The sequence below is a fragment of the Alosa sapidissima genome, chromosome 10 (assembly GCF_018492685.1).
Source record: "Alosa sapidissima isolate fAloSap1 chromosome 10, fAloSap1.pri, whole genome shotgun sequence".
NCBI classification, from domain to species: domain Eukaryota; kingdom Metazoa; phylum Chordata; class Actinopteri; order Clupeiformes; family Clupeidae; genus Alosa; species Alosa sapidissima.
Window position 1 is genome coordinate 12,798,303 of NC_055966.1, and position 18,886 is coordinate 12,817,188.

At 45.1% G+C, this 18,886-nt stretch overlaps 2 protein-coding genes across 5 annotated transcripts in view; one reads left to right on the top strand and one right to left on the bottom strand.

Annotated features, from left to right (window-relative positions):
* Positions 1–235: 235 nt before the first annotated feature.
* Positions 236–6,602, bottom strand: rabac1 (Rab acceptor 1 (prenylated)). The gene is made up of 6 exons (XM_042108216.1): positions 6,461–6,602; positions 5,619–5,731; positions 3,232–3,444; positions 1,893–1,990; positions 1,560–1,661; positions 236–1,366 (listed from the first exon to the last, which is right to left on the bottom strand). The coding sequence occupies exons 2-6, from the start codon at positions 5,693–5,695 to the stop codon at positions 1,278–1,280; spliced, it is 579 nt and encodes a 192-aa protein (XP_041964150.1). The 5' UTR covers positions 5,696–5,731; positions 6,461–6,602; the 3' UTR covers positions 236–1,277.
* A 62-nt stretch (positions 6,603–6,664) lies between these two features.
* Positions 6,665–18,886, top strand: part of dedd1 (death effector domain-containing 1) — a 29,956-nt gene continuing 17,734 nt past the window's right edge. For 3 of the 4 annotated variants that reach the window (XR_006034802.1, XR_006034803.1, XM_042108213.1), the window contains exons 1-4: positions 6,665–6,957; positions 7,887–8,401; positions 8,491–8,613; positions 8,947–9,075. Coding sequence is in view for 2 of the 4 variants with exons in the window: in XM_042108213.1 (XP_041964147.1) it covers positions 7,936–8,401; positions 8,491–8,613; positions 8,947–9,075 (718 nt within the window). In the remaining 2 variants the exon portion in view is untranslated. Of the gene's footprint in view, positions 6,958–7,057; positions 7,699–7,886; positions 8,402–8,490; positions 8,614–8,946; positions 9,076–18,886 lie in introns of those variants that run through there. The other variant, XM_042108215.1, reaches the window with a different exon arrangement.

Below are 18,886 nucleotides of genomic sequence, written 5' to 3' on the forward strand. Positions count from 1 at the left end.
GCTCGGCTCAGGTCAAGAACGGCCCTATCAGAGATAAGTGTTGAAGGAACCTGCTCAGCTCCAGAACAGTTCTAAAGGGGCCCGTTGTGATCCAGAACATCTCTGATCAATCTCTGAGATCCATACTAAAGCGACCCTGTCCAGGTCCAGATTTAGAACAGTTCTACAGGGGCCCGTTCAGGTACACACACACACACACACACACACACACACACACACACACACACACAGAGCATTTTGTAACAGGCATGTAGATTTATTGCACGTCCCATTTGTTTATTGTACAAAATAAGGAGCAAAGCATTTCAGAGTCACAGAGGTAAACATGTGCACCGAAAGAGAAGATTTAATGGCCAGTGGCAAAGGCCAAGACTACCATACACCAAGCTAGAGTCAGCTAATCTATGCTAAACTATGCTAATCTTAAAGGAGCTCAACTAACTCTACCGATCCATCTACTTATTAAGCGAATCTATCAGCACACAATCAGCTCTATCGATCATTGAGTAGACATGAGTAGTGAGCCACCGATATAAACATGTGTGTACACATTGGTTTAGTTTTGTACATAATGCAAAGCATTTGACCTTTTTTAAGTAACTTCATTATGATCAATCGCTTAACAAGTTTAGGCACAACTTTCACATCACAACAAAAACACTTGCACTGATGTAATACCGCTGTCCTCTTCGACTGGCATCAGGGCCGCATCAGGGCCACATCAGGGCCGCTTGCGGTCCATTCAGGACAAGCAGCGAAAACTAGATGCCATGCATCTATCATCATACATACTAGCTGTGCTGTCTCATTCTACACATACATACATCTACAAGTATAGAGTATACCGTAAACACTAGCTGTGCTATGACAGCTGTGCTATAAAGTGGACTGTGTGTGTGTGTGTGTATGTTAGTATGGAGCACTCCAGAGCCATATCTGCTCATGTTATAGTCTAATCAACTAGCACAGGAGCGGGGTGTGTGTGTACATGTTAGTATGGTCACATGAGCAGCTGGTTAGTCTGTATGTCCACATGTGGAATGGTCCATATCTTGTGTTACCATAGAGTAGGCAAACACAGTGTATTCTGGGTAAATATGAGGTTCAAGAAGGGGTGCATTCTAGGTAAAGAGGAGATTTGACCTTTCAATGCATTCTGGGTAAATAGGAGGCTTGAGAAGAAGTGAATTCTGGGTAAATAGGAGGCTTGAGAAGAGGTGCATTCTGGATAAATAGGAGGCATGAGAAGCTGAAAGGTCAGAATAAAGGTCACGACTCTAGACCGGTTCCATCAAGAGGTCCTCCATGTCTGATGACTCCAGCTCACGGAAAGCAGCATGGGAGCCAATTACAGCCAGCGTGGCACCTGAGTGACAGCATAGAAAGCCAATCAGAGAGGCAGGCCGGGTCACACATTATAAACAGGGTACATCTGTCTATGAGACAAGCAATGCACACTCATATTCAAACACTATTCTTCTCTAACACACACACACACACTCTATCACCAGTAGTATTGTTGTAGTGTGTATGTACGTGTGTGTGTAAGCAACACTCACCCAGAACCCAGAAGACAGCGGCACCAGCTCCAGCCAACCAGAACACAGGGAAGGAGACCCCACCAGCCAATCCCAACTGGTGGCCCTGCGTTAGCTCCCGCCCTACAACAAAGGAGGCGGAGCAACATGAGGTTAAAGGACCAATCATAGCATAGGAGAATAACACCAACCAGACATCCACTAGCTGGCATACACAGCCACACATACAGACAGGCAGGCAGACACACACACAGAAAAACAGAAAGAGACTCAGACAGACTAGACTAGACAGGGAGACAGACAGGCAGACAGACAGACAGACTAACAGGGAATCAGACAAACACACACACTAACCAAACACAACAAGCTTATTCTCCAGAGACTTGAGGTGGATGATGTAGTATGCTCCAGCAAACACGGCCAAGGCGATCAACAGCATGGGCGAGCTGATACTGCAACACATCAACACATCAACAGCATGGGCACGCTGATACTGGGGGGGTAGATGTACTCTTTAGGTGTTTGAAAAATGTTTGTGTGTGTGTGTGTGTGTGTGTGTGTGTGTGTCTGTGCAGTGAAGTATTAGTCCCAAGAAGATTAAGGTGTAATTGCTGTGGTATGTGTGTGTGTGTGACGATTCAAAGCGAGTGGGAGTGGGGGTGATGTCACAGTTTGATGATGTAGTGCCACAGATCTGTGATGTAGATGATGTAGGTTCAAAGATCTTTGCCTTTTGTGTGTGTGTGTGTGTGTGTGTGTGTGTGTGTGTGTGTGTGTGTGTGTGTGTGTGTGTGTCATGATGACTCTTCCCCATGGTATGAATTTCAGCTAGATCGCCATATAGTCACCTTTTAACCTACTGTATACACCTTCTATGTGGTAATTGAATTTACATTATTGTGATTAGGAATATCTCGGCAGCTGATATATTATTGGCCGATAAGTGTTAAAATTGAAATATTATTATTGTTCCGAATTTTCGGTTGATAATTTGTGCCGATATTTTTTAAAGCCCTAATTTCCCAAATACATAAGGCCCGTCTGGCTACACTGAGCTAGGTTGGCTACTTACTCCTCAAAATAATGTCTGTGGTGTGGATGTATTTCACCATTCTAACAAGATCTGTGGATCTGAGTTGATACTGTGCAGCCCAAAATCCTCTCGTTAATGATCCTCTGTTTAACCCCCGCAGAGCGGAACCGTTATAGCCGTTATTCAGCGTTTACTCCATAGATATGAAAACGTTTCACACTGTCGCTGGCCACTCACTCGCAACTCACTGATGTCTCGTTCACCTTAAAGGAGCTATTTTGCTGACTGCTGTACCATTAAGGACTATGAGTTCTGTCCATCATTGTCGGTAGGTAAAATTACTGCAATTAAATGATGCTTATTAAATGCTGTCCCCAAATCACTTTTCACCAATATTTTTTCAAGATTATTGATTATGGTATCGGTATCGGGCACAACAAACCGATAAATATTGGTTATCGTTATTGGCCCTAAAATTCCATATCGGTGCAACTCTAATTCTAAGATGAGATTACCTATATCGCGATATGACATTATGATCATATCGCACATGCCTAGTGTGTGTGTGTGTGTGTGTGTGTGTGTGTGTGTGTGTGTGTGTGTGTGTGTGTGTGTGTGTGTGTGTGTGTGTGTGTGTGTGTGTGTGTGTGTGTGTCTTACATGCAGTAGAGTATTAGTCCCAGGAAAATGAAGGTGTAGTTGCTGTGGTAGGTGTCCAGATTGCGGACGACACGCTGGCAGACCTCCCCGAAGTTGCGCGGCTTGGAGAACTTGCGTTGGTCCACAAACGTGGCCCAGGGACGAATGGACTTCCGGCGCCGGTCAAACCACTCCTTCGCCATGGTCCCCGACATGCCTTTCACCATCCACAGTCTACAGTGGCAGAGAAGGACAGGGATATTACACACACACTAGGGATGTAACGGTATGAAAATTTAACCTCATGGTTATAGTGACCAAAATGATCACGGTTTTCGGTATTATCACGGTATTGTATACAAGTGTGTTCAATATGTTCAGAAAGCACTGATACAAGCTGACATACAGTATTTTCAAAAAGTTTCCCTTTCACTTTTTTCTTGGTCATGTTTAATTGGCTATGTGTTTATAGCTTAACTTACCCTTACCATAACTTGGAGTTTGCTATTTTTGTTATTTGGATCTAAGCGTTCGAAATAAAACTTTAGGCTACTGTATTCTCCTGATAACGTGAGTGGAATGGATTTAATGTGGACAAGAACATAAAAAGACCCATAGTTAAAACCATCAATTAGACAACAGAATCAGTATGGTACAAGTTTTGTTTCATTGTACCAGGCCTACTGTATGTAAAAAGCAGGCTCGGATGAAGCTGGGAAGGATTAAACGCACTGTTTCCACACCGCGGTAATCAACGCGGTGATATTTGATTATGATATTTGAAAAGAAAACGGTAATTGTTATCGTCAACATTTTTATCGCGGTTTACCATTATACTGGTAATCGTTACATCCCTAACACACACACACACACACACACATCCCTGCTGGCCTTGTCAAGGGAACATCCAGCCCCAGTCCAGGGCTATTATGTGTATATGACCTCAGACACAAGACCCCAAACTGAGTAGATTAGTACCCCTACGTCACATTGTTACTACAGTAGATTAGATCAGTGTTGCAGAACTTATATTATGATATTTACATACCAGTTGGTTCAACATTGCAAACAACTCCTCTATATTATATTTGACCACGTCTGCTCGTAAACCACTTGGGATAGCTTGCAGACCACCAGTGGTCCTTGAACGACACATTGAGAAACACTGGATTAGACTACATTGTTTTAGAGTACATGAGATTAGACTACATTAGATTAATAAATACATCTCCCTTACTAACACAACACTTAGACTATTCAGATAACAGCACAGACTTCAGTCAAGTGCAGGTGCTTATAGTTCCATAGTCAATACAAATTATTCCCTATAAATTAAATCAATGTACAGCTAGCCTTGGAAGACCACACACACACACACACACCAAAGCTACCTCCCCGCTGCACACCCATACACAATTACCTGCCCACTGCACACACACACACACAGCCCAAAGCTACCTCCCACTGCACGCACACACACACACACACACACGCACACACACACACACACACCTCCCTGAAGGACATTTACACCACCCACCTTACCCGCAAGGCCACCACAATTGTGAGTGATGCAAGTCACCCCGCTCACAATTTGTTTGATCTACTGCCCTCTGGGAAGAGGTACAGAAGCCTGCGCTCCCGCACCACCAGACTCACCAACAGCTTCATACACCAGGCTGTTAGGATGCTGAACTCTCTCCTCCCTCAGCTACATAACATCCTGGACTTTGGACCCACAATGGCTGCCTTGCACTACTCCACTTGCACTACTCCACTTGTACACTTGCACACTTTTCACACTTTGCAACTTGTTGTTGTTGTCCTGTTGTCCTGAAAACACAACACTTCTGCTGCTCTTACATAACTTGCACCACTATGCCACTTGATTACTTAGGTCAAACAGAATTACCTCAGCCATTTATTGGCCTGACTTTGCACTATTATATTGACTGTCTATGCACAATTTCAACCCAATTTTGCTGCTCTTATTTCTTCATTGTATGTGCCTTCTTATTTACTTTTTATTGTTTACTTGAATGTTATGTTTGTCTGTGGACTTAATTGGTAAAATATGTCTTGTCTTCACCGTGGGATAGTGAGAAACGTAATTTCGATCTCTTTGTATGTCTGGGCATGTGAAGAAATTGACAATAAAGCAGACTTTGACACACACACAGACACACACACACACACAGACACACACAAACAAACACACACACAAAGAGCACAAAACTACCTCCCACTGCACACACACACACACAGCCCAAAGCTACCTCCCTACTGCACACACACACAAAGCACAAAGCTACGTCCGTTCTGCGCGCGCACACACACACACACACACACACGCACACACGCACACGCACACACACACACGCACGCACGCACACACAGCGCAAAGCTACCTCCCCACGATGCTCTGTACCGCTGGGGGCTCCAATGCAGCCTCGGCAGCAAACGGATCCTCAACTTTGGTGTCCATTTCGACGTCTCTGTCTTGGGGTCACTCCAGCGCTGTCTGATAAAACAAACAATGGCCGTTAAAACTGGCTCATGACATGTTACAGTTCTTCCAAGTCTTTGGTATGTCTCTCAAATCATTTGGATCACTTTCATGGTATTCTGCATGTCTCTATATAATTAAAAGAGCAGCTGCAGAATAGCGTACATGTTTCATGATCAACAACACGGCATATGCAGTTCATATTCATGTAAGTAACTACAGCCAAAACAAACTTACTTCCAATAATATACCAACGGGGATTTGTTTAAAAGAGTTCGAGAGTACGGCAATCGGTGACTAACAACAATGAAGATGACATGGAGGTTTAGAGAATTTCAATTCTGATCAGAGAAATGTACCAAAGTGACTGAGAAAACCTGTAATCTGGACATTCAAGAATAATCGGGTGACATTTCTGAGAATAATAATAGTTAAAGGTGTGATGTTTTTTATATTTTAGCACTATTAGTTACAACTTAATGGAAAATTGTGTCGCAGTCTAGTGGTCCTCGTACAATTTAGAACGCACAACAGACGCATCTAACTAATGTAGGCATACTGTCTAGTTTAGGTGTAAAATGTCTAGAGACATTGCTAGCTCCCAAGGCAGACAAGTTACCCAGTATCAAAACATTACCAGATTCAATCACACCCATTCGTTGGGTGTAAAATAGCTGGTAATTAAGCACCACTGTATCTGATAATTTGTTTTATGTGGTACATAAAAAGACGAAAATTACGCACCTGTGTATTTCCAACTTCTTTGGCTGTTGCTGTTTACACTTAGCTCCAGACTGACTTTCGTGGCAGGGGGAAGTGATGTGGAGGTATGTTCAATAACGTCACGTTTTCCACTTCTTTGTTGCCAGCGATCCATGGTTAGCGCCACCTACTGAAAGTGGAGTGCATGTTTGTTTTTGGTATGCCACCCTTATTAGACATTCTCTGGCCACGGTCTAGTAAAGGCCATTTTTAGCTGCTGTGGTCCATCGAGTTAAAGTCCTTGAATTCAATTGATTCGAGGGTCTGGCTCGATATTCTGGTTATATATTGGCTTAAAAGGCGAAAACGACAACAAAATGAGTGTTTTTGTATATTTACACTAAATAAAGAACGACTAAAGCGAGGATCCGCAGTGTTCTTGCGCCCCGAAAGTTGCGTTCTTGCTACCTGAGTGAGACGCTAACAGTTTTCGTCTCTAAATCGCTGGGAGTTGTTTTTCAGGAACTCCAATATTGGAGGTGGGTATGAGTTACTTTTGAAAGTGATTTGGGCAAAGGTGCTTTATAATCTCACCAGTGGTCACTAGACAGAATGTTGGTAACGGTAGAAGCTAATTTGGTCTGGATTTCTTGTGTGAATTTTGAATTTTGTGAACACACGACTGGCTTGCCAAAGTGTTATTGTGCTCCAAGCTCAGCGTGATAACCAATGTGAATATATTTGCAAAACGTGTAATTAGCAACGTTTAGCAGCAAAAACTGCACGAGTTAGCTAAGCTACCTAGTCTGACCAAAACATTAGCATCTCTCGACAGCAGCAACTAGACAATAACACGGAAACAGCTGATCCAGCAGTCAGCTGTTACGGACATAAACGTTAGACACAGCATGTGGTAATTTATAAATACAAATAATCGTTTTTAAGGTGATGGTTAATGACACATGGTATTATCTTAAAATGCCTGATTTGGCGACTTTTCTTTAACGATTTGTGTTGTGTTGACAAGGACCGAGTGCAACGTGACATTGCGTAATATGTACACGTGACGTTAAAGCCCTGATGTCCACTGTCAATACGGCTGGGCGTCAACTCGAGTTTCCCGTATAGAATCAAGACATTAATATGTAACGTAGCATTTCTGGCAGACCTTAAAACATATTAGGCTAACTGACGCTTAAAGAAAACCCACTCTCGTGTAACGTTGCTCTGTGTAGACTGACTACTTACAATTTTAGTGGAAGTAAACGCTGTGGACGTAGGTGGGTGTTTTGCTAACAGGCGTTAGCTTGTTCTGTTGTACGATAAACTAACCGTTTCTTATTGTGATTGACACGTGCTAAAACAAGTTAACCTTAGTCGAAGTGGTTTAAAGTTAACGGTTTTCTGATCTTACCTATTATTGTGGTCAAATGCATTATTCAATACGGTTTGTTGTTGTCTTAAACAGGAGGAGTTGTCCTTGCGGCTGCAGGAGTTTGTTGGCTTTGTTGCTAACCATGGCTACATGTCGCCATCCCTGGCTGAGTCCGTGGGAGGAAACCGAATGTTTCACCTACTATGACATGCTCACTCCTCACGAAATTTATGAAGTCGTGGGCTCTCAACTGACGGAAACCGACGTGGAAGTGTTGTCTTATATCTTGGATGAAATGTACCCCAATGAACATCCCCTTGATCCAGAACAATGGACCGAGACGGCTAGAGCACGCGACTCCGGACAGCTAGAGGTGGTCACGCCGCCAGACCCCCGACTGGTGAGAGCTTGGCGGCGGGTCCGGCCCCGCTGTCGGCCATGTCCGGAGGCCGCGCGACACAAGCCCAAATGCGGCGTGGAACTGCTGCTGGAATTGGAGAGGAGAGGTCATCTGAGCGAGGCAAACCTTGAGCCCCTCCTGCAGCTCTTGCGGGTGCTCACGCGACATGACCTCCTGCCCTTCGTCTCACGCAAGAAGAGAAGAACAGGTGATTGTGCTTCTGTAGCCGCCCGCTGACACGGGCCTCGCTGTATGACAGACCTAGCCTGACGTTCTGCCTCTTCCTTTTCCCTACAGTGTCGCCAGAGAGGGACTACCCGGTCCCGATGGAGGAGGCCGCCATGGAAGGAACCTCTAAGAATACCAGCTGCAGCCATGCCGGCCCACCCAGTGACTGCTCCTCGGAGCTCTGGAGGGAAGGTGAGGAGTAGAGCAGGGGTCAGGCTGCAGGGTACAGCTGGGCTGAGCTGGGTACCATGATGGAGGGGTGGTGATGGAGCTGGGGCTGTGGTGTTGCTGAGTGAAGTGTGGGGTGGCCAGTGTTCTATCTGGATACGATTGAGAGGCAGGGATGCTGTGCCGGGTTAGGGTCCATTGAGGCAGAGTGTGGGCACATCTTTCATGCAATTGACTATGCATGCTAGCGTAGCCTGCAGCATAGCTGCTTTCCAAGTTTCATGTGTGTGTGTGTGTGTGTGTGTGTGTGTGTGTGTGTGTGTGTGTGTGTGTGTGTGTGTGTGTGTGTGTTCTCAGGGGTTGACCCTATGCGAGCTGCAGCTCCTATGAGGCGTAAGCGGGGCAAAGGGCGTCAGTGGACGCGCAGGAAAGGCCCCAAACCCCCGGAGTTTCAGCCTCCTCCAGTCCCCAACAAAGTCACCTGTGGTAAGAACAAGACTCACTCTCTCTCCCTCCACCCCTCCCCTCTCTCTCTCTCCACCCCTCCCCTCTCTCTCTCTCCCTCTCCACCCCTCCTCTCTCTCTCTCTCCCTTCACCCCTCCGCTGTCTCTCTCTCCACCCTCCTCTTGCTCTCTCTCTCCCTCCTCTCTCCCTCCTCTCTCTCTCCCTCCCTCTCTCCCTCCACCCCTCCTCTCTTCCTCCACCCCTCCTCTCTCTCTTCTGTCAGTTCATGCTGTCGTCACACTCCTCTTGCTTCCTCACTCCTCCCATAATCATTCCATCTTCCATCATGACCACACACTGTGTGTGTGTGTGTGTGTGTGTGTGTGCGTGTGTGTGTGTGCACATGTGCGTGGGTGTGTTTGTGACAGTTCTACCTCCCCACCCTGTTTGGCATGACTAGGGTGGGGAGTTTCTTTCCCTGAAATGTCAAATGTCAAATTGTCAAATGCAGGAGCCAAGTGTAACTCTTCCCTTGCGGTTCTATTTGAACTTCATTCTGGCTCTGCTGTGGCTTCATCCTGCCAGGGTGTCCTATATGAGGCCTGGGATGTATTTGCGTAAACAACATGTGCACACATGCATCATGGCTGCCATGCGTATCCTGCGTTTAACAACATGTGAACACATGCGTCATGGCTGCCATGCGTATCCTGCATTTAACAACATGTGCACACATGCATCGTGGCTGCCATGCATATCCTGTGTTTAACAACATGTGCACACACGCATCACACGTGTCCTGCGTTTAGCAACATATGCATGCATCACACGTGTCCTGCCCGTGTTTGTTGCGGGTGTCGTGCACGTCCTCAAAAATGAAGGCATCGCAAGATGCAGTATCTACAGGAACGTCAGGGGCGATACACGAAACACACGTCAGGGGCAATACACGAAACACGTCAGGGGCGATATACACCAAACACGAATTGGGGCTCGAAAGCATGAGCCCTATGCCCCCGCTCAGTGCTGTCTCCCTAACCCCTGACCTGTCTGTTGTTAAAACACTACATGTCCCAGCATGCTCAGTGCTGTGTCCCTAATGCTGCTATCCATTTGGGTCGCACTGCCCGAGTTGTACGCGTGAATGTGACATAATTGCCTGGCTTGTAGCACTTTAGTGTTCCACGTGTGCCACGAGGGGGGCAGTAGCTATTGTTATTGGTAGCTACATTAGCCTCTTTAGCAAACCAGCTCGAAAACAAAATGTTACATTGTATTGCACGCACAACAAGACCGGGCAAGATAGATAGATACTTTATTGATCCCCAAGGGGAAATTCAAGCCAATGCATAAATTGGTGACCAGATTAAAGCAGTAATGTCTTCAAATGTGTAAGAGCATTTAAAATCAACATTAAATCGATCAACGTAGTACAAATACAAGGAAAATACATCTCAACTTCAGCATTATGGGTGCAGCCATCTTTGTTTTCAACTCACACATTCAGCTCGGTGCACTATCAAGAGCCCCGAGTCGGACAGCTGATATTTCGACCTAAAGGGGGCGTGTCTAGGTAAAATTACGCGAGACAACTGGGAAATTTCACACGTTCCAACTCGGACGATACAAGTGGATCACCCCATAACTCCTGACCTGTCTGTTATTAAAACACTACATGTCCCAGCATCCCTAGCTGTGATCTAGCTACGCTGCCTGTCATACTCAATGCCCAGTGCACCCTTTCTGCATGGAGGCAGCTCGGTGCGCCTGGATGACGTGGTCAATCAAAATTCATGCACTTCATCATAATTAATGCACTTGCAGTCAGCGATTGTACAGGAAGTCATATTTTTTTGCGTTTATATATAAAATCATTAACAAACACTTTTTTGTCCAAGACAAGGTACATTATATTTTAACCAAGGACTAAACCAAACACACCAGGGAGGTTGCTCACCCCTCCCTTCAGTATTCCTAGAGAAACTCAACTCAGGGTTTTGTTTAGGGGACAGGCTGCCCCCACTTTCTTTGTTTCCAGTTTTGGAGCATGGGCTGCCTACAGAGACCGCATATTTTTTTACAGTGTACTCAAGGAATGGGCAGCTAGCAGATCATGAGGAGATGATTGCTGAATGTGACAAAAAATGTTATGGGTTTGAAATGACGTACAATCGCTGACTGTGCCTTTAAGCATTGTTAGAAAAAGGAAAGGTGGTGACATCCTACAAGTCCTTGCGCCAGTTAACATCAACCAATAAAAGTGACGAACGTCAACATAACAAACATCAGCCTTCCCATAATTGATATAGTCTAGTGTAAGTGTAGTTGGATTCTCTTAATACTGTGGTTATCTTTTCCAAAGTCCTAACATTACCATCTCCTTTCCTCTCATTGGGGAAGTGTACCCTATGCTAAATGCTATGCTATGCTAAATGAGATTGGAAAGGTACCTTCCGGACATGTGTAGAGAATCCAAATAAAACTTTATCACTAAGTATTTCTAGCTCATTTCACTCCACCAAGCCAAAAACAGCTCCTATCTGGCTAGCAGGGTAAGGGACCCCCTCAGGTTAGGGCTCTTACAGAGTCAACGCGTGCAACGCAAGCAAGCAACACTAGTAACGCGAGCGACGTGCTCCCTTTCATAGTCTACACGGCGGACGCAAGCAACGCGGACAATACGTGAAATGCAATAGATCACTCACGCAACAGGGGGTAGCAGTCACTGGTGACCGACATTCCGAGTGATATTCAGGCTGTCTGTAAAAGTTACATCCCAAGAGGCTCTTTTGGAGAGCCACGGATCAGATTTAATTTAGAATCCGTCGAAAGACTCCAGTATGACATGGAGACACGTGTATAAAAATTTATATCTAGCTTTGTTGGGTGACAAACTGTGATTCGCTGATATTAATATTAGGCTCTAGCTGTACTAGATTGTCGTGTCGTGTAAGGAACATGTGTAGGTCTACTATAAATAAACAGAAACATAGCCTACATTGCAGAGCCACTTCAACTTCATTTATTTATGGTGAATAAATGTACACTACTGTGCACAGCCCACTACAGGGTAATGGCCTATACATCGGTGCATCGCGTATCAAAAACTGAGACAACACATTTCGGTACGCATCAACGCATAAGGGCTTCTACATTCTCGACGCACCCGACCGGTAACGTGACATCAAAATGACGTAGATCTTGCTGGCGCGCCAGGATTTAAGCCAGGCAGCGTGAGGTAGCGCACCACTCATTTTTTTTCAGACGAGCGCGACAAAGCGGAAATAGGAAGATGGACTAGTTCGAGGGCAAGCGAGAGTTGCAGTGTTTTGTTACAGTCGTGAATTTTGAATAGTTTGCTGGATAAGTTAACAAAGTTACCAGCGAGAGTTGCAACACATGGAATTAAGAGGAAAGAATAGAAACAATTTATTTTCAAACAAAGGATATCTATTAAGGCCTGAACAAAATCTCTTTCCGCTTCAGGAAATTACACAAACTCAGCCAGCTGCTAGCTAGCTAGCCAGCTAACTAAACTGTTTAAATTATTAGTGATGTGTAGCCTTGCGGGCGGGTATGCGTAGCGATGCGTTGACTCTGTAAGAGCCCTAACAGTGGTTCATCAGGAGAGGAAACACTTATGCCCCCCCCCCCCCCCCATATCTGCTAATTGAGCATCACATTTTCCACTTCAGCCGCATACATCCTGTTTTTCCATTTCATCCTTCATTTTTGTCTGTCTCCACTGTGCCTGCCTGTTTGTCTGTCTGTCTCCATATCTCTCCCTGTGAACCCCCACCCTCCTCTCTCTCTCTCTTCTCTCTGTCTGTCTGCTCGTTCTCTCTCTTTGTGTTTGTTTTTAGTGTGAAGTGATGATTTTGTGTCATGTGCTCGTTTGACTCTTATGGAAAGTTTCAGACACGTTTTGCCTTGCTGTGAGACACTGTGTAGGCGTCCATTACCTCCTCATAGGCCTCCATAACTCAGAGACATAGAGAGGGGGCTGTCTATAAACATGCCTGAATGTCTGAACAGAATTATCAGAAATATTAAAACATCTCCTAACCTGACCCCTTACACAGACATATCAGCTTTAGGGCTGTGCAGTTCAAGCAATCACTTCAATCATGACTTCCAACGATTATGAAAATAATATAATTGACATTCTTAAACTCAAATATTTTCAGCTTTGGTTTCTCCTATGACCGTATGCTAAATATCTTTGGCATGTGGACATGAAAAGGTATTTGAGGACAACAGTATCTGGGAAAACACTGATTGATATATTTTTTTTTTACCATTTTATCGATCAAACACCTAATCGATTAATTGAGAAAGTAACTGACAGATTAATCGACTATGAAAATAAACGTTATTTCCAGCCCTACCTAGAGACAGTTCTCATAGCACAGGCACCTTCATAGCAACAGAGCAGACCTGAGACACTTCTCCATAGCAACAGTACAGACCTGAGACACTCCTCCATAGCAACAAAGCAGACCTGAGACACTCCATAGCGACAGAACGGACCTGAGCCACTCCATAGCAACAGAACCGACCTGAGCGACTCCTCCAAGCGAATCTGTCTGTATGCCCACCTCAGTCTCACTTCCGGCAGTAACGCCCTCTCAGCCCCTCCCCCTTTCGGATGTAACTGTTTCACCTCTGACCTCTCCGTGTCCTTTGGATGACGCGGCTCACAACATTCCCACTCTCCGTAACAACATTCATCCAGTGTCTGCTCTGATAAAAACACAAGAAACCATAAGCCTTCCAAAAGACCACACAGGCCATCTCTACCCAAAACAGCACAGACTATTTCTACTCAAACTCCCAGATCGCCACCATTCAGTTCTGTGCACACTACTACACACACTGTTACCTCCAGGCACTCCGAGGCCACAGTGACGAGGCCAGCTGAGAGCATGAGATTTAAGTATCATTAGCCGTTGGCAGTGCTCAGGATTGTGAAGCGCACCATAGAACAGTCTACTATCCTTCAAACCCAATCAGCAAACACACAGGCCATCTCTACCCAATCAGCTGAGGCTGCTGCAGTGCTGTGTCTGACCTCTAACCTTTTGAACTTTGACCTGTGAACCCTGTGCACGTGCTCTGTGCTCTCTTGACCTCACATTTGATCCCAGCAGGTTGGCTCAAGATTGCATAGGAAAATGGTGCAGAGCGGATAGAGCGAACGAGAGAGAAAGAGGGGGAGCAAGAGAGGGCATGAGAGAGAGAAAGAGAGAGAGAGCTGCCCAAAAGACCAAATGAGCCCAGCAGCTCTGCTCTCTCAGGTGATGGTGCTCTCTGTCTCGCCCCCCAGGCCACTCCCACACCACAGGTAAACCACAAACCAGCTGTTCATGTGCCTGTCTCAATGCAACCTCTGCCCAGTGCTGCCTCCTACAGGTCACTGTCTGTCCACACCTAGCCTCCCAGTGACCCCTGACCCTGCCGAAAGGGTCGTGTAAGTCCCCACGGTTCTCAGAACTCAGCTAAAGAGTCGTTGGTGTATTCCTCAGAACTTTCCGGAAGGCCTTGATATTCAAAAAGCGCACCATTAACACATTATGGGATCACTTGAACACTGCCCAGCCAAAACTCCTAGGAAACGTACATCTTCTGCTGACCATTTGAAAACTACCTTGCCAAAACTAACAGGACAAGTACGTGTTCAGGTGATCATTTGAATGCTTTCCTGACAAAACTCCTAGGAAACGTCTATGTTCTTGTGATCATTCGAATACTACCCTGCCAAAACTCCTAGGGATCATCCATGTTCATGCAACCATTTGAATACTACCCTGCCAAAACTTCTAGGACATGTCCATGTTCAGGTTGTAAATGAGGAAGAGCTCGGCTCCTGGTAGAAGTCCATTGAGAGTACAAATTGTGTATATATATCTATGGTACAAATCGTATATATATATATATATTTATGGTACGAATGCCCTGAGGCCCTCGGCTCACACTCTGCTGTCTCGGCAGTTTGGAGACTTTCTGAGGAAACGCAGCCATGCCACATCTCTGTGACCTTTACTGAATGAGTTCTGAGGAAAATGACCCAACCGGTAGAGAGCTTCATGTCCTGCACGCCTCACTTCCTGTGTAAATATGACACTTCCTATGGGAAAGATCAGATGCAGGGCTGATGGCTTCAAAATAAGAACACTGCATCTGTTAACCAATCACATTGTCCAGATTGGATGTATTATCCAATCATCTGTTACACAGACCCTGTTGTCCATTTATTGTACCCATAATTCTGATCTATTCTCTTGTAATGTCAAAGTTACATGTGACATGTCAAAAGTAGAGAGACCAGGTAACACTTTTCCAGTTTAACACTCACTCAGCCTTCCAGGAAACTGTTGATCTCCACAGACAATAACCTAAGTGTCTGCTAAATGTCTGGAAAAAAAAACAAATGTGGCCAGAGCGTAATACTTGAAACAACAAACATGGCTCTAAAGTAATGCAAGCCCATGAGACTGGTTTGAGAATCTCTTTTTGAATCTGTTCCTGTGATATGTTGTGCACTTTTCATTCCACTGTGTGACTGACAGGGAGGATGCTAAAGAGCTAACCGTGCCGCTAACACCGTGGATCTCTGGCTGACAGTGGGATCACACCGAGCTTTTGTGGACTCATGGGTACTTTTACCATATTAACCTTCTCCTTACTGTTTATGTTTGACTTGGATATCATGACCTTTCTGTCCTCTGTTACATCAGCAAATAGTAACTGAAGTAAAACTAGGGTTGACAGAAACTGCTACCTGTGGATGACTATTCTAGCTCTTCTAGCAGCCATTGCCAGCTGCTTTTAGTTTTAGAGAACTATTGCTAGCTACTGCTAGCTATGGTGAGCTATTGTCAGCTCTAGAGGACTGCTAGCTATTGGGAACTACTGCTAGCTATAGATAGCTATTGCTAGCTACTACAGAAGTGTGGAATTCTAATAATTTGAAATTGGCTGCAGTTCACCTGAGGGCACTTGTGAAATAGTCTTCAATAAATAAGCAGAGCAGCTTAACGCCATTAAGATGTAGGTCAGTTTGGCAAACAGAGTGTTGATTATTTTGTCATATTATGTATGAAATGAAACATGATTATGGTTTTATTTGGTGCTGGCCCCCATGTAATATCTGCTAAGCTCTTCCATTCGCTAGCAACACCAACCAGCTGCTATTGAAGTTAGCTATTGGAATCATAATCGCACTCTGTCTCAACATAAGCAAGAGAGACGTGAAGCAGTTCTTGACAAACCAGTGCTGTTTGCTTGTATGGAGCAGTATGCTAGCCTAGGTTGACCTGCAGAGCAAATTCAAATTCTAGCAGTATGCCTGAAACTATTAAAAATTCCCTGGAAATAAACTTAGAATTTTGGACCAATGACCATAGGCCCCCATTGAGAAGCTCCGGCTAGAAAGTCACAGTTCTGCCAGTGAACGTTCTCCCAATTTAGAATTTTTAAGGCAGGCTGTTTTTTTTTTTTACTCCTGTGACCTACTGGGGTTCTAAAGTGGTGTTACAACTTTTAAAATTCTTGTCAAGATTTATTTACAAAACCTAACATTTTTAAGTCATATCTACAAATGGCTCCTTTTAAAGGTTATCCCTGAGAAATTGCTGAAAACCTATACAAATGTTTCTGGTTTTCTGAAGCAGATATGTTCATTACGCGCTAACTGATAAGTATTTGTTATAAATATTATTAAATTCTGAAGCATTCAACTCCTTTCCACCAACCAGAAAACACTACATTTATTGTCTGTGGGAATTAACAGTTTACCAGAATATTCAGGGAGAAGCCTGAAGAAATCTGCAATGCTCCTCTGAGCAGCTTAATCATGTGTGAGGGACTCTGGCCTTGACACTAACTCCCACCTATAGAAATGTGAGCTATAGTCGTCCAACTCACTGGCCATACCACTAACTCCCACCTATAGAAATGTGAGCTATAGTCGTCCAACTCATTGGCCATACCACTAACTCCCACCTATAGCTATAGTCGTCTGTAGTCAACTCATGCTACACAGTATGGCTAATCCTTAGACTTGCGTGAATGCCATGGTCTTTTAACTCCCAACTAAATGACCTGAAAGTCATGGTCCTTTACGCTGTAGGCAGTGGGAGCAGTAGTCCTGTCTCTCCCTGACCCTGTCCCAGGCTGCCTGCCCCAAACCCTGTGAGCGAGTCCAGTCGGTCTTCTGGTTCTCCTGTTTAATGTCTCTGGTGCAGTTGATGTCCATGTGTGCTCTGCCATTGCCTCTCTGCCTGCCTTGTTTTAACCAGAACCCAACCATGACAACAACAACAGTTCAACCCAAAATGTGCTTCTCTTTCTGTTTCTCTGTGTTTGCAGTTCAAAACAAAAAGACTGACTCATGCGTGTGTGTGTGTGTGTGTCAGGGACAACACACAGCTCGCTCGTCCTCGTCCTCACACACACATCCAGGGAACAAGAGAATGAACTTGTCCAAACACAGAGGTGACTCGAGCACCACGGCGCTGTGCTCTCGTTCTCCCTCCCCTCCCGTTGCGCTGTTGCTCAGCACAACTCAAACGGATCTCTTAACTCTCGAAGCTCTCTGTGCCACGTGACCATGTGACTGCTTGGGTACCTCTTCATGCCCTCACAAGGGGGGGAGCGGGGCTTGGATACTTGCTTCTGATGTTACTGAGAACAGAGAGACAAAAACAGCAGCAGCAACTACAGCAGCAGCAACAAGCAGCAAGTGGCCACTCCTGCTAGTGAAATGTGATGATGTGTAAGTGTGTGCTCCGTGTCTAGTGCTGTCTTAGAGATCCAGTAACAGATAAACGAGTAATCACTGCAGGCTTTCATCACCAACCCCAGAGACGGTATTGGGCTGCTGATCCCAACCTGCTCCTGGGCAGTGAGAGGGTCATACTGCGCGTCATGCCTTGATGGGCGTTTGCTGTGATGTAAACGCTGCAGTGATTATTTGCAGTGTACCACCATTAGATGGGTTAACCATGCCAGCCATACCAACCTGTCACCATGGTGACCCATATCTGTGGGCACTGTGGAGCTCTGTGCCCAAATCTGCTATGTGTTCAAAATGTGTTCCAGAGATGCTTATTGTAAAACATACCGTATGTGAAGTTAGCTTTAACACTGCCTAGAGGAGAAATGAGGCGTACACTGGAAAAAGCCTGAATGACCGTAACGTGAATGACCATAACGTAAATGACCATAACGTGAATGACCATAACGTGACAAAACAAAAGAGAAAGAATGTGATGCTTTGTCCAGGCCGTGGGCCTCTGTGGGCAGAGTGTGTGTAACCTGTTCACTGTGACCAAAGAAAGCGCTTCAACCCCCTGTGTGCTGCGTTTGTGTGTCCTCAACTCTGCTGTCCTGTTATGTCTAATCAACTGATACTGAAGACAATGTGAAGGATAGCACTAGCTCTTCTGCCAATGTGAAGGATAGCACTAGCTCTTCTGCCAGACCTAGTACAGTGTTTACCAAAGTTCTCATGGCCAGTCTCCCTTTGACAGTTACAAAAATTCTTGATTTTACCAGTAGATTGTTGGTTAGGGTTCTTTGTTTTGTTTTTGTGTTTTTCGGCCCTCAACCCAAATCGGTCGAACAATTCCACCTTGTTAGAATGCCCATGTAGTTCCACCCTGTTAGAACGCCTGCGCTGTTCCACCCTGTTAGTATGCCCCCCCCCCCCCCCCCTTTAGGGGTCTACTCCTGTGAGCTCTAGATAGTGTTTAGCTTTAGGGGTCTACTCCTGTGAGCTCTAGATAGTGTTTAGCTATAGTATTCTCCATCTAAATGATCTCTTTTTGATTTTACCACAATGCTTACCTG

Bases quoted from the DNA above. Each gene is read 5' to 3' on its own strand.
- rabac1 (XM_042108216.1), bottom strand. From the start codon at position 5,695: ATGGACACCAAAGTTGAGGATCCGTTTGCTGCCGAGGCTGCATTGGAG. The intron at 1,662-1,892 runs GTTAGTGTGTGT...CCTTTGTTGTAG, and splicing joins GAATAAGCTTGTTGTGTTTG to GGCGGGAGCTAACGCAGGGC. The intron at 1,367-1,559 runs GTGAGTGTTGCT...GCTGTCACTCAG, and splicing joins CGCTGTCTTCTGGGTTCTGG to GTGCCACGCTGGCTGTAATT.